This window comes from Oryza brachyantha, chromosome 4, assembly GCF_000231095.2.
Source record: "Oryza brachyantha chromosome 4, ObraRS2, whole genome shotgun sequence".
NCBI lineage: Eukaryota > Viridiplantae > Streptophyta > Magnoliopsida > Poales > Poaceae > Oryza > Oryza brachyantha.
In genome coordinates this window covers 10,406,440-10,420,231 of record NC_023166.2, presented here as the reverse complement: position 1 = coordinate 10,420,231, position 13,792 = coordinate 10,406,440, and the positions used below count along the sequence as shown (strand labels likewise).

Here is a 13,792-nt window from a genome sequence, read left to right as displayed (position 1 = left end):
TTTGTTTACCGTTATAAACAACAAAATTGACAGTCCTGATGAAATGACCGTAAGTCCATAACTCTCTCATCTTCTTTGGCTCGGTTGATCCGCAGGTTGCTTCTACCGGACTGCAAACCTTCCCCCACTTCTTGCGCAGATTTCATAATCAAATCTATATGCAATTTGGTGTAGACATGAACACAAGCATGGCAGAGCCTCTCGTTGTGCTTGACGTCCAGCCAGGTGTTTATGTACTGAAGCAACCACACCCATAGCTGATGGAGCCGGAAATGCAGCATTCCCTGAAGTCCCAGTGCCTCCCAGTCTTACCGCGTCAATGTTTCACTATAATTAAGCACAAGTGAAATGGTTTATCAATAATTTGTTGATAAAATTTTTATATACGATGTTCTTAGCGATCTAAAAACAAAGGCTAGAAAATAAGCTACAATGATAAACCCCTAAAATCAACTTTAAATCTATTTTTAAAATTTAAATTTTGATTTATAAGTATAGACGAAAAGATGAAAGCCATTCGGGCAAAAACGAATATAGAAATCTGACTCCTTTAACTTAGAATGTCCAGCTCACTTTTACCTTATGGCTTATATATCCATGAAAAGGAGAAACCCAAACTGCCTAGGTGACCATCCTCCCTCTCGGGTACATACACTGATACACCTCTCTACTTGGTTTGTGTTTCTGTGTATATGAGCAGTTGCACTGCCTTGTAAAGGCCAATACTATCTGTCCGTTCACATGCAAGTGCTGCCGCCCAGGCAGAGTCGGTGGTTATTGCACTTGGCTTTCACGAAGAAAAGCAAACTCTTTCATCTGTTTTATATTATAAGATGTTTTCGTCTATTTAGATTCATACATGGATCAATACATGTGACTCCAAATTTATTGGCATCAATATGAATCTAAGAGAGCTAGAACATCATAGGAAATAGAGGTAACATCATTTTCTTCACTAACTGCAAGTATACGTAAAAATATGATAGATCACAGGTTACACGAACAACCGAGCAAAATGCCATCAAACTGCCTTCATGCACAACTGCCGTGTAATTATAGCACAGGCAAATGAAAGCCAGTTCAGCGGTTCTCAGTTCTTTTGGTGCATGGGGCTCGTATTACATAATTCAGAACATAAGATAAGATGTAGCCGCATTCAGCCACCTCTCCCACCCACAATAGCAAACAATCACGGCACTGAATTTCTAAACTGAAACCTCAGGTACTGGGTACCAAAATCCATGCCCACCTAAAAAGGTTAGCTCCACTATATACCTCTATGGCAGTAAAACGGTTAGTCATCACCGCCACCATCATCAACATCCAAGGGGTCATCATCGTACCCTTCATCCTCTTGGTCCCCAGCATCATCCACATCCATGAGCTCTTGCCTTACAACTGCTTCATTTATTGCTTCGAGTGCTTGCACATTCCTCACCTCTGGAGGAGCTCTCTCCACTTTCATGGTTTTTAGCTTATCCTCCACAAAGAATGCAGTGAATGGCTTTGGAACCTGCAAGATGCTCATAGTTAGTTTCATTCAAATGTTTACGTCCTACGCTTTGAACAAAAGGAAATAAAAAAAAATTGGCAGAAAACAGACCTGGAAATAGCGACCTCGCTCTTTGGCACTCTCGACAAGGTTGTTCCAGTGTTTATCTTCCCTCAGCGTCGAAGCAGAACCTACAACCTATGGCATGCAAATTATTATTTGGATTGATAATTAAACCAACAAAGTTAATTACATAAGAAAATATTCATATAGCCAGAGTCAAGACTAATTGACTAGATGGGTAGTCTATGATTTACTTTTACAACGCTAACCCCTGCGGAATGGATGGAATCCATGAACTGAAATTTTCATATTGCACAGCTAATTGGTCTCAGTAAGCAAATTCAAGTTATGAACCTAAAGTTACAGCCTCACATGACAGAACAAAAATTGCAGCAGCCACCTTAAAGTAGCATGGCTAGCAGTCGTGTATGAGAGAAATGTTCCTTGCTTTGTATACACTTTACTAGGATGCAGAACTCTTCCATTATTGAGCTAGAACATGTCTCTTTCTGTACTCATTAGTTGCATACTCAATTTGTATTATGCAAAAGATAGTATTGATCAACTGCAAACCATGAAGAAACAGGAATTATATGCAAGAGCAGGAGACTTGGAGTTTGCATAAACATTACTTACTAATACAGCAGACCTAGCTCTGGTGATGGCGACATTCATTCGTCGAAAATCAGAAACAAACCCGATCTTGTGCTCCTTATTGCACCGAACACATGAAAAAATGACAACTTCCTTTTCACGGCCCTATAAATGGGATCAAGAAGTAAACATTGCAAAGCTATAATCATTGTGATTTGCTACAAATCTATAATACATAGAGCAGATCTGCAAATACATGAAAAACAAACCTGGAATCCGTCAACCGTATTTATGTCTATCACTTCCTTAGACTGATCACCAAAGGTCGATCGAAAATGGTCCTTCAAGAGCTTCACCTGATACCTGTATGGTGATATGACAGCTACCTGGGAACTAGATTTGAGTTCAGGATAGTGCATGGCCATTTGATGATACAAGAGAGTTATGAATTCCACTTCATCCTCATTCACCCATGAACCACTTCCAGATGGTTGGGACTCAATCCCATCAACATCAAAGAAGCAGAATGGCCCAAAACAGCTGTAGGAATGCCATGGACGTTTCTTGCCAAGTCCCTCCCCATCTTCTAGGGCCCCTTCATAGAATTCTTTTGAGGGGAATATACTAATCTGTTTTCAAGTGGATTAATAAAATAAGAAACGATTCTAATATCCATATTTTGATGAATTTAGGCGATATTACCTCTGGGTGCATGCGATACTGAATTTTGAGCATTTGCACCGGAAAACCTGCAGCCTGAAACCTCTTGAACAAACTAGTTCCATACCTAATGGATTCATTAGTATTATTTAGAATATTGCAAAACATTACATCAATAGCATATAGATAGAAAAGAAGAGAGGTCTTACCCTAACTTCTGAGCAGTAGATGAAATTACAGTAGCAGGCAACTGAACTGGGTCACCAACCTGATGAGATATTAAAGAAAAGGTTAGGATGTGAGATCACAATCAGCTCAGTTGAAGGGGTTTGTGTATCATGGTATCTACAGAAACAGTGTGTGTACACACACTGAAAATTGAGATATGCACAAAGAATCAATAAGAAAAAAAAAAGGGCAATGTAAATCATATGACACAGGTGGATGTCATACAAGAAAAACTTGTTTGCACCCATGGATCAAGGGTACAAGAGTCGCTGGCTCCACCTGAAAAAGAGGATATGCCAAACTTCAGAAATTTCAAAATAACAGAAATACATAAATACCATTATCTAAATCTGAGAGTGGCAAAATGCTCCAAGGTGTAATAGTCTTCATAAAACAAACACTCACAGCTTGTGCAGCTTCATCAATTATAACAACATCAAAAGCACGGGCCATCCTGCTAAAAATGGATGATCCACTAAAACTTAGCGTTGAAAATACCTGCAGGTTTTGCTTGACAGTCAGGATGAAATATTAAATGATTTCTAGAATGCTGAAAGTAAGCAAATGAATGTACAATGGCTGCTTCATCAAGAATTGAAGCTCTAATTCGATCATATTCACCAGCCCCTCGTCTCCCACCATCGGATGAACGATCCACACCAGAAAGTTTTTGTTGTATCTGCAAAGATATGAACTCAATGCAACTATAGTTGAGTTAGACAGAAAATGCCTAGCAACTAAAATCACTTACGAGATAATCCATGGAAACTGCTTTCACAGAGTGGTGTGCCTTCAGTCCAATGCGCACAATCTTAGGATTATAGGTGTTGTTATTCTCATCACGTATTCCTGGAAAAAAAAGGAAGAAAAATAAGAATGAGTTAGATGATTGATTTTCTGATTAATAAATTAGTGATTAGATGATATAAAATGCTTAGTTTGTATTACATGGGTGAAATTGCAAAGGTATTTTTACTGTCAGAACATTTTTCTGCATTGGATCAGTCAGCACCAGAATTCCAGAAACCCCTTTACCTGTTTGAAGAACACGTAGCACAATCTCATCAAGTGCTGAGTTGGATGGAGCACAGACCAACACATGGGCCCGATATTTGCGATTGGAACTTACAACCTCAGGTTTCTACCAAGACAGGAATTTATCATGTCAGGAAATTCATCCAGGCAATATGGCAGAACTTAGAAAAATACAAAGTGCAGAAGCATACTAGCTCATTCCCAGTAGGATAAAAACCATCATCACCATCTACAGGCATAATTAAATCTCGAGGATTTACACCAAGCAGCCAAGGCGAGGCCTTCATCCAGTGTGCATGCCTATCATATGAGCTCTGCGGTAAGATGGTGCCAACAAATTTTTGCAACACTATCGTGCAGCAAATAGAAGAACTGCAGAATTCCACCGAAGAAGAAGAAGCAAACTAAGGGCCCGTTTGGCACAGCTCCAGCTCCCAACTCCAACTTAACTGGAGCCGGAGTTGTGCCAAACGGTACAGATTTTAATTTTTTTTTTTAGTGGAGTTGGCGGAGCTGCTCCTTAAAAATGAACTATATGGGTGGAGCTGGGTTTTTGCTGCTCCACAGCTCCACTCCATGCCAAAAGACCCACTACCCTTTATTATTTTATTGTAATTACTTGAATCTACCACTCATGCTACTATATATTATTAGTAAATATTTATATTGTGTGTTAACTATCATATAGTATTTTATAACCATATAGTTGTGTTGTTGAAGTTCAAAAGAAAAATAATCAGTATTTAATTACATGAAAAGAAACATAATTAAATTATGGTTTAATCATGACTACACATAATCCGCAAGGCTATTATTGTCAATCTACTTCGTATTCTCTCTTTTAGGAGTTCTGGAGCAGACCAAGCTAATCAAACAGTTTTGATCTGCTCTCCGGCTCCCACAGGAGCAGCTCTCACTAGAGTTAGAGTTTGGAGCTAGGATCTGGAGTTTAGAGCCCTATCAAACGGGCCCTAACACAAAAAAATTCTTAATCAGTTCCTACCCAACATATAAATTCTATATGCTGATTAATCACTATATACAATAGTACAAATATAGAAATAGCTACAATCTTCTCGCTCCAACAAACCCTAAGAGAAGTACCATGAAATGAGGTGAATTTGTTATTTTTAAACACCATACAGAACTTGTTTCAAGGAAAATTAACAAGCAGAAGGATACAAGAAAAATAGCGAAGGGTGAATTAATTGAAAAGAGCCAATTCATTAACATACTTGCCCTCAATGTCCAGCTCTTGCCCATGTTTTTTAACATCAAAACCGCCTCTGCATGACAGGAACATAAAGCATATCAGATACATGTCCTTCGTATAAGAATGGTTACTATGACAAATAGGGATATATGCTTTTGAAAACTGTATTCAAAAGTTATATTTATGTTCTATCTTCTAATATCTCATTTCTGGTATCAAGGTGTCTCCTCTCCACAACGGAAATACTAGTCTATATTTCACTCGGTAAAATAAAATACAAAGGTGAAGAAGTTACTTGGTTTGCATTCTTGCAGGAGCAGAATGGAGAACAGCACTGAGTAGTCCAAGGATAGTTTGTGTTTTTCCTGTTCCTGGGGGACCCTACAAATATACAATGAACTTCTTCGTAAATGGTGTGTGACACCAAGTAGAGCACATGTAGCTTTGCATATTACTCTAGTTCTCAAGAAAAAAGCATACATCTAAAATAGCTCCAACAGTTGCATGTTTTCAATAGATTAAATGATAATAAATAATAATAATAAATAAATATAATATAAGTGGAATAAGAAAACAAACCTGGATGAGAACAAAGGACCTGCGAGAAAGACCTGCCTACAAGATATAATGCATTGGTCAATCAGACGTGATTTTTCTTAGAACTAAAGTTAGCAACAGAACAGAATATTAAGAAGAATGCTCACATTGACTGCATCTAGTTGTGAATCATTAAGGTTTGTTTTAAGATAATCCATAAGTGGTTCAGGGACATTCCAAGCACGGTTTTGATCATTTCCGTCTCTATTCTTCTCACTAGCTGAAAGAATCAGATCCTTAAAAGGAAGTGATGCTACAGAGTGCATGGCCGAGAATTCTCGCATTATGGTAGACAAGCTGCAAATCTGATAATTTTGACCAGAAAAGAAAATATCAAATTCATGAGTGTAATCAATACATGATGCAACCATGAAAACTCGGGCATTCTTTAGTAGCACTCACCTTTAAAATCCAGAGGAAGCTCTCTGTGGTTGAAAAAATGGAAGCAATACGCTGCAGCCTAGAACAGCTCACAGGTTTTGCTACATTAAGATTTTTTATTTCACCTGCCATAAATGTCCTAAGAGAAATCATGTCTCTGCCACCCCGCTGTTCCACTAAGGCAAAGGCGTATGCACTGGGAGTCGCTCCCTCTTCAAACTGCAAAGGTGCACGTATATCAAAAGCATTAGTTATTTATTATCAATATGGCTAGCATTTAATTCATATTAATATGATGAATTCAATCATGGCATTTTTTTGTGAAATACCACATAGTAAAACTTATGTACTGTTTCGCTAGTCTGGCATATTATCTAAAACCATTGAAAGCACAGCAAAAGGAGTTTTTTTTTTCTGGTGCAAAACTCTGTCTCATCCTCTCAATAGCCCTTTCAAATGTAGGAGTGCACATAACTAACAATATCTCAAGTTCTTCACACACTACAGGTTCTGCTAAATTCTCCAGCCATTTATGCCTTGAACACTTCCCTATCACACCAGTGCCCTAACATACACTAAGCTACCAAATTACCCCACTTACTTTCTCTTTGGAGAGCAGCAGAAGGTCATTCTCCGACACCATATCCCGAAAATCATCGAGCACCGCCATGGACACCTTGTGGAACCCTTCCGACTCGGTGCACGATGCCACAATCCCCTTCTGCCAGTCCTGTCCGGCCTCTGCTCGTACCACACAGAACCGCAAATAGAACAGTAAACATTGTTAAATGAGCCGGCAGCAAATTGGAGCAACATGGAAGAGGAGCCTGGCACCTTCCTCCTCGTCGCTGCGTCCCTGGACGATCTGTGCCTTAACCTCCTCGAACAGCAGCGGCTCGAAGACGGCGAGGTACTCGGCCACCGAGGCGTACGTGTTCTTCACGCGCCGCAGCCCCTTCGCCTGCTCCATGCCCTGCCCCCACGAACCATAGAAAATCAAGGTCCCCCCATGATTGCAAATGTTGCAGTTGTTGCCGCCGGCGGGCGGGCTGGTCGTTCGGTCGGCGCGTACCTTGGAGTCCGCGGCGAGGCGGACGTAGTCCCAACTAAGGACGATCTTGTGGAAGCGATCCATGGCGGAGGTGGCAACGCCGGAGGAGGAGGAGGCGCCGCCGCCGGCTTTGTCCACCGCCATGGGACAGCCCCCCCGCGGCGAGAGAGATTCTGAGGTTTAGGGGAGTGAGCCCCGGCCTGGAAACGGCGGCAGAGGCCCACCTGCGAAGAACCGGAGGGAACTACGATGTGGTCGACAGCAACAGAGCCTCCTCGGCGCCCCTCTCCGTGCACCTCGGAACCTCCGGGCGGGGGAGGGGAGCTCGCCCGCAACCGCTTGTCGTCGATGCTCCACGCGCGCCAGCACCAAAGCCCCCCGCCCTTCTTCTCGCCCGGGGAAACCGCCCCCTTCCTTACCTTACGCCGGACCGGTGCAGGTGCAGAGATGGTCAGAGGGAGAGAGAGCTAGCGGTCGAGACAGGCGGCGACCGGCGGCGCCGCGGCGGTGGCGGGCGGCGGCGGCGGCGGCGTCGTTGTTTCACGGGGAGGCACTCGAGGAGCGCACGGCCGAGCTCCGTATCTCCAGGAAGCCCAGTAGAGCGTAAATGGCTGGGACCAGTCTAAATTGGAGGCCCATGAACCGGGTTAGGAGATGGGCTTTTTTGAGCGGTATCTGTCTCCATTTGGGCCGGTATTCGATGAGGGGTATCAGATTCCGGCCTACCTGAACCAGACATCGGGTTGCCATTCACGTGGTAATGGTTTATGGCCCATAATCAGCCCAACACAACAGTTGCGGGGAAATTTACGCACTCATCTTTTCACTCACGATGATTATACTTATATAAGCCAAAATTTAAATTTGGTGCTGGTTTTGGGGTCTTTTTGCATTGGTAGTTTATTTTTCAATATTTACTTTTGAGATTGCTAATAACAGTATATAAAAGTTTTGCACGTAACTTTTTTCGTTAATGAGATATTTCTCTTATGCTTAATTCCAACCAAACAATAAGGCTACCATCTATGGGCACATAGCATTTATAGACCATGGGGATGTAACATTCTTGGTACACTTTTGTTGGAGAATCCAGCATCGGTCGTCCGATGCTTGCAGCAAAATCGTTCCAAAACACTCGCATTGCTCCCCGACCATTCCTCACCGACCAGCGTTGAGGTTGCAGATTTTTTTTTTTCAAAAACATCACATTAGATATACGGATATATATTTAAAGTATTAAACATAGTCTAATTATAAAATAAATTATAGATTTCGGCAAGAGACTGCAAGACGAATCTTTTAAGCCTAATTAATATATCATTAGCATATGTAAGTTAGTGTAGGACATGTAGGTTAAAATATTGCTATAAGCTTTGAACGGTTTCATTTTTTTATCTTCGACTCTTGCAGGTTCCTAGATGTTTCAACAATTAAAGCTCAATGTTTCACATGTGAGAGCAAAATGTTTCAACCATGATTCAACTGTGTTTCACCATTTTGATTGCTTCAAACATTTGATCTAGCAGCAAAACATTTTCTTACATGGTATGAAATAGCACCCGATTTTTCAGAAATAAGCGTGCATCTGATTTGTAGTCGAGCCCATTTTTTTTAAAAAAAATACTACAAATGTTTACTCTTATATATGTGTGAACACCCTCATTGTTATTATGAACGGACACATATACACATCACATGCCAGTACATCTCAAAATTGACAAAGTCATCACTTAGGTATCACGATTAAGGGTTTACCATTAACCACTAAAAGAATAGTTAGCCGTAAGTGCAAGTCTCCGTGCCAAAATCTAGAACGGGCGGTACGTGAACATTGAACATGTGACAGAAACAAATAGAAATGCACTTTTATTGGACCAGCCATTTCTCGATACATTTGCAAGAAATTACACTCATGAAAACTATATCAACAGTTTAACGAGGAGAGGAACAAAGCAAAACACAATCACAAAGCAACCATTATGGTGCAGGTTTGTCGAAATGCAACCACACACACAAACACAAGGGCAGAAATCAAAACATGCAAAACAAATAAATTAAGAAGCAAATGGGTTTGGAGTGGCCTAGGTCAACTCTAGAAGTGGTTGACCCTCCTGCAGTTCATCCTGATCTCGCCGTTGTGGCCGGTGAGCGGGGAGATGTTGCCCATCTTCACCATGGACTTGGCGAACTGCTGGAAGAAGAGCTCGTTGCTGGCGGCGTAGCGGTGGACGAGCTCCATCGTCTCGTGGCTCTGCGTCAGCAGCACCTCGTCGGAGTTGAGCAGGCCGCTCATGGCGAGGATGTTGCGGTAGTACTGGTTGTCGAACCGGAACTGGCTGACGGGGTCCAGCGCGAACAGGTTCTGGTCGCCGCCGGAGCGCGGGCACCGGCCCCGGAGCTCCGCCGCGTACGCCGGGTTCAGCGTGAAGTCGGGCTTCCCGTCGTTGTTCTGGCTGTACAGCCTCTGGCGGAAGCTGACGCACCTGGAGTTGCCGATGGTGTGGCTGCCGGAGAGCGCGACGAGGTCCACGAGGTCGAGGCCCTGGTTGCGGAACTTGCCGACGATGGTGGCGAGGGTGTCGTTCGGAGCCGGGATGAGGTTGTTGGAGCCGCTGAGGCTGGCCGTCAGCGAGTCCCTCCTCCCGAGCGGCACCTCCCAGCCTGGCCCGCCGGTGAGGACGGTGGAGTCCCTGGCGGCGACGGCGACGATGTCGGCGCAGGAGACGGTGCGCGGGCAGGCGTGCTCCAGCGCCGCCTTGATCTCGTCGATCACCTCGTACCCGCGGAGCGAGTCGCGGTTGGGGTTGGACCGCTTCTCGGTGGCGAACCGCCCGCTGCCGTCGGCGTCGAGCAGCACCGACGCGTCGCAGCCCTGCACGAAGCAGTCGTGGAAGTGCATCCGCAGCAGCGACGCCGCCATGCGCGGGTCCTCGGCGTGCGCCTTCGCCACGATGGCGCCCACCACCGCCTCCATCTGCGGGCACGTGTGCTGGTAGAACTGCGGGAACAAGAACCCGCCGCCGCCGGGGGCGCCGTAGTTCGCCGCCACGCCGAGCCCGGACACCGCGACCACCGCCGCGAACGCCGCCACCACGAGCGCGCCGCGGCCCCAACGCATTGTCGCCGCCATCGATCTCAAGTAGCTTTCTTAGCTTATCTTAGCTTAGCTACAGATAATTAGCTGCTTAATTGTGTACGTTGATTTGCGTGAGGAGTCAAGGGAGAGTGATCGTCATTTTATAGGAGGCGAACGCGAAGAACAGAATGATAGGAGAGGTGAGATCACGGCATGATAATGCTAGATTAAGGGGGTTTGAGGGAGCCGGTAATGACCTTTCCAGCTCGATCCTTCGAGCATGACTGCATGCATGCTTGCTCACCTCCTCCATTAGAGCCTCTTTTTTGCAGGGGCAAGTACAACCTCTGCACTTCACCATGTTGGTCTCAGCTGCTCGATCATCGGTTACACGTACAGAAGCAGACAGCGTTAGTTAATCAAAGGCACTCGGCTAATCGAAATTGTGTGCATCTGCTTAGCTTAATTGGCACCTAAAAGCTAGTGTACTAGCTAGCTCTCTTCCTCCAAAAATATATTCCCCTTGCGTACCTTCCTTAATTAATAGAAGTGCTTACAAACACTGCACCGGTTTTTAACCCTGAATTAAACAGCCTTTCTACCTTTGCATTTGACAGGTTGCGTGACTGTATGAAAATGTCCCTCCTCTTATCATCTAGTCTGATATCGTAAATCTCAGCCTCCAACTTGCAAATCGGGTTAAATTACTTCCTTTGGGAGTATAGATGGTTGATTTCGCTAACGTGACATCCTAGTTAGCAAAAAAAAAAAGTAAAAAATAATCATATGGGACCTATATGTTAGTGGGACCCATCTCTTTCTCCTTCGCTCTCCCTGTTTCTCTTTTCCCGCGCTGACATGTGACTCTAGTGCTCGGGACAACGGCAACACTCCAGCTCCACTCCATTCATGTCCTCTTGGTTGGTGGCGAGATGGGGGAGCTTGAAGAGGTCGGGTGCCATGGCTCCCTCCTCCCCACTATCGTCTTCCTTGTTAGCCGCCACCATCCCCTTGCCACGAACGAGATGCCAAGCTCGAGTTCACCGGTTCCCTGGTTGGTCCATGTCCATAAGTGAGGGGAGAGGTAGGGCTATGTGGGCATGTATGTAGTGGCAATTCTTGTAGTGGTATTACAGGGACCTTCGATGTCGTTAGCGTCGATGACGATGAAATACCAAGCAGTGTTTAATTCCGGGGACTCATTAAGGGACATCAACAACTTGGTGACGAAGGGCTCTCAAACTACCTCACCACCGTCGCACTATGGACATACCTACTTCGGTTATCTCACTAGTTGATACTTCGGTGGTCGGTTCGTCATTGATTTCATCAATAATATACATTCCTTAGTGTGTTTCTTTTCTTCCTTTGCATGTGTTTCTCCACATCAAAATGTGTGTGGTTGCCCTAAATCCCAACACACAAGTTCACGCCAAGGTTTGCAAAATCGTGGAGGGGGTCAAAACCATGACCTGACGAAGGTGCGATAATCGACAATAATCATGATTATTGTGATAACAATTGTGGAAATTTGAATCCAAACATTTGAAATAAATTATTGTGGTTTTTGGTAAAGAAACCACGTGGTACCGAGCGAGAATCACATGACATGCAATGATAATTGCAGCAATTTGGTCAAAACGATTATCACGGTTTTCACAATGATAATCGCATGATAAGGGCTTGAAATCGTGGAGATTTGGGGGGGGGATTGCGAGTATTGTGTCCTTCCTTTTTTCTCGATTAAACTGAATTGTAATCACTCTATGCCATATTTTGATTGATTTATGTTGTTTATTTCGAAAAAAATTCTTCACCACTATGTTTAGAAATTTCATAACTATCACCATGATTTTTTTGGATTTCACCATTTTTTTTCAATTTTTTGAATTCACACGGTTTTTATTGGAGCAAACTACCCAAAACCGATGCCATGCACTGGCGATATCCATGATTATTGTGGTTTTGGAAACCTTGGTTCGGAATACAGTTGTTGCCCCCTTCCAAGGCCAAGTATGCCAACTTTGCATAGGGCACCAACTTCACCATCATCGGCACCACAAGGCTTGACACCGAATTCTTTGGCAAGAGGGATCTCAGAAAAACGGTTTGGAACTCCCAAATCCAATGGTTGCATGACATCAAACCCCCCCTTTTGCAACTCCACCCAAAGTTTATGCCGAAGAGAAAAAAATGTTTCTATACCTACTGCATTCCATTTCCATGGATGTTTATTTGTGATTTTGATGTTTCCCCTCGTTTGTTGGTTAAAGAGATTGCAAGGATATCTTCTCCAAGTCTTTGTTTGTTGTAGGTAAATTTAGTAGAAATGACTGTAGTGTGCCACTATTCACCGTGAAGGATATCAGGTTGGCCTACAATCTGATGCCTTATGTCGTTTAGGGCATATTCGATGGTGTTGAGGTGACAACTGCTCCCTTGTTGTTGTTCATAGTGCTTGTTGCGTGGAGCTTTGCTCTAATTCCTTATGCATATGGCGGCCACTATTAGTTGAGGGAGCAAATGACTTGACTATGCTTGGAGCGATGCCATCTACAATAGTTGCTTTCCAGTGTACCTGACCATAAACAAAGAAATAAATGAGGGGTATGGTTCATGTAGTGGGTGCTCAAAGCTATTCAATATATTCTCATGGGTGCATATTTCAATGCTCAAGGGAGTAGTAGAGAAGCTCCATACCAAACACCCTAGGTTGAGGATCATCGATGGGGATTATTTCACTCCAATTGTCTAGTTCTTGCTTCGGTTTGACAAGTTTGTGAGTTCCCTGCTTCTTGGCTGACCATTGTCATCGACTTTTCCTGCCCACCGGCAGAGAAAGAAAATGAGAGAGAGATGGGAGAGGTGGAGGGAGTGGAGCCCATTGACATATTGGTCTCACTATATTTATATTTTGTTTGACTAACATATGGATACATATATTTTGTTTTAAAACTCATTGCAAGTTGTAGGGTCAAGATTTTCGATGTTGCGGTTTAGAGACATGATTAAAACATAGGACCCAAAGCATACTTTTTCTGCCTCTGCATTATTGCATGTGTGAGAGCCTGAGAGAGATGCATAATGGGCCTTTTGGTCATGGTGAACTTTTTATTGGGCCTATTGGTATGCTTACTAACACATGTTTTATTTTTATTTTCTAATAAAAATTTCAAAAGTATATTTTTGTTTTTGAAAAACTAGCAAATCTACGCCTCCAACACTTAGTTAGTGGGCAAGAAATATAAAACACCCATTGCTGGGCATGAAATCTGACATGACAAACGGTGGAACAAGCTGGGTGGGGCCTAACTATTTTGCAAGCAACCCCCTACCCGCCCGATAAGATGGCATTTTAAGCCTGAGCAGGAGACCGCCTACAAAACAACCAAGGCTTTCTCT

General features: G+C 43.5%; 2 protein-coding genes and 1 pseudogene across 2 annotated transcripts; 1 reads left to right on the top strand and 2 right to left on the bottom strand.

Moving 5' to 3' along the window:
• Positions 1 to 885: 885 nt before the first annotated feature.
• LOC102708985 (probable helicase MAGATAMA 3) lies at positions 886 to 7,801 on the bottom strand. Its single transcript, XM_006652223.3, has 20 exons — positions 7,336 to 7,801; positions 7,098 to 7,236; positions 6,865 to 7,004; positions 6,285 to 6,482; positions 5,990 to 6,187; positions 5,865 to 5,900; positions 5,581 to 5,666; positions 5,308 to 5,358; positions 4,264 to 4,372; positions 4,073 to 4,178; positions 3,789 to 3,886; positions 3,612 to 3,716; positions 3,443 to 3,535; positions 3,263 to 3,316; positions 3,019 to 3,077; positions 2,852 to 2,936; positions 2,419 to 2,778; positions 2,192 to 2,314; positions 1,604 to 1,690; positions 886 to 1,513 (listed from the first exon to the last, which is right to left on the bottom strand). Exons 1-20 carry the CDS (start codon positions 7,456 to 7,458, stop codon positions 1,295 to 1,297), a joined length of 2,469 nt encoding a protein of 822 aa, XP_006652286.2. The 5' UTR covers positions 7,459 to 7,801; the 3' UTR covers positions 886 to 1,294.
• Positions 7,802 to 9,178: 1,377 nt separating this feature from the next.
• LOC102708707 (peroxidase 72-like) lies at positions 9,179 to 10,444 on the bottom strand. Its single transcript, XM_006652222.2, has one exon. The coding sequence runs from the start codon at positions 10,442 to 10,444 to the stop codon at positions 9,407 to 9,409; it is 1,038 nt and encodes a 345-aa protein (XP_006652285.2). The 3' UTR covers positions 9,179 to 9,406.
• A 1,930-nt stretch (positions 10,445 to 12,374) lies between these two features.
• On the top strand, positions 12,375 to 13,193 carry LOC107304015 (annotated as a pseudogene).
• The last annotated feature ends 599 nt before the right edge of the window (positions 13,194 to 13,792 follow it).

Coding starts and splice junctions, on each gene's coding strand:
- LOC102708707 (XM_006652222.2), bottom strand. CDS start 10,444: ATGGCGGCGACAATGCGTTGGGGCCGCGGCGCGCTCGTGGTGGCGGCG.
- LOC102708985 (XM_006652223.3), bottom strand. CDS start 7,458: ATGGCGGTGGACAAAGCCGGCGGCGGCGCCTCCTCCTCCTCCGGCGTT. Junction 3,717..3,788: donor CAGTTTCCATGGATTATCTC/GTAAGTGATTTT, acceptor ATATCTTTGCAG/ATACAACAAAAACTTTCTGG. Junction 3,536..3,611: donor TTCTTGATGAAGCAGCCATT/GTACATTCATTT, acceptor CAAAACCTGCAG/GTATTTTCAACGCTAAGTTT.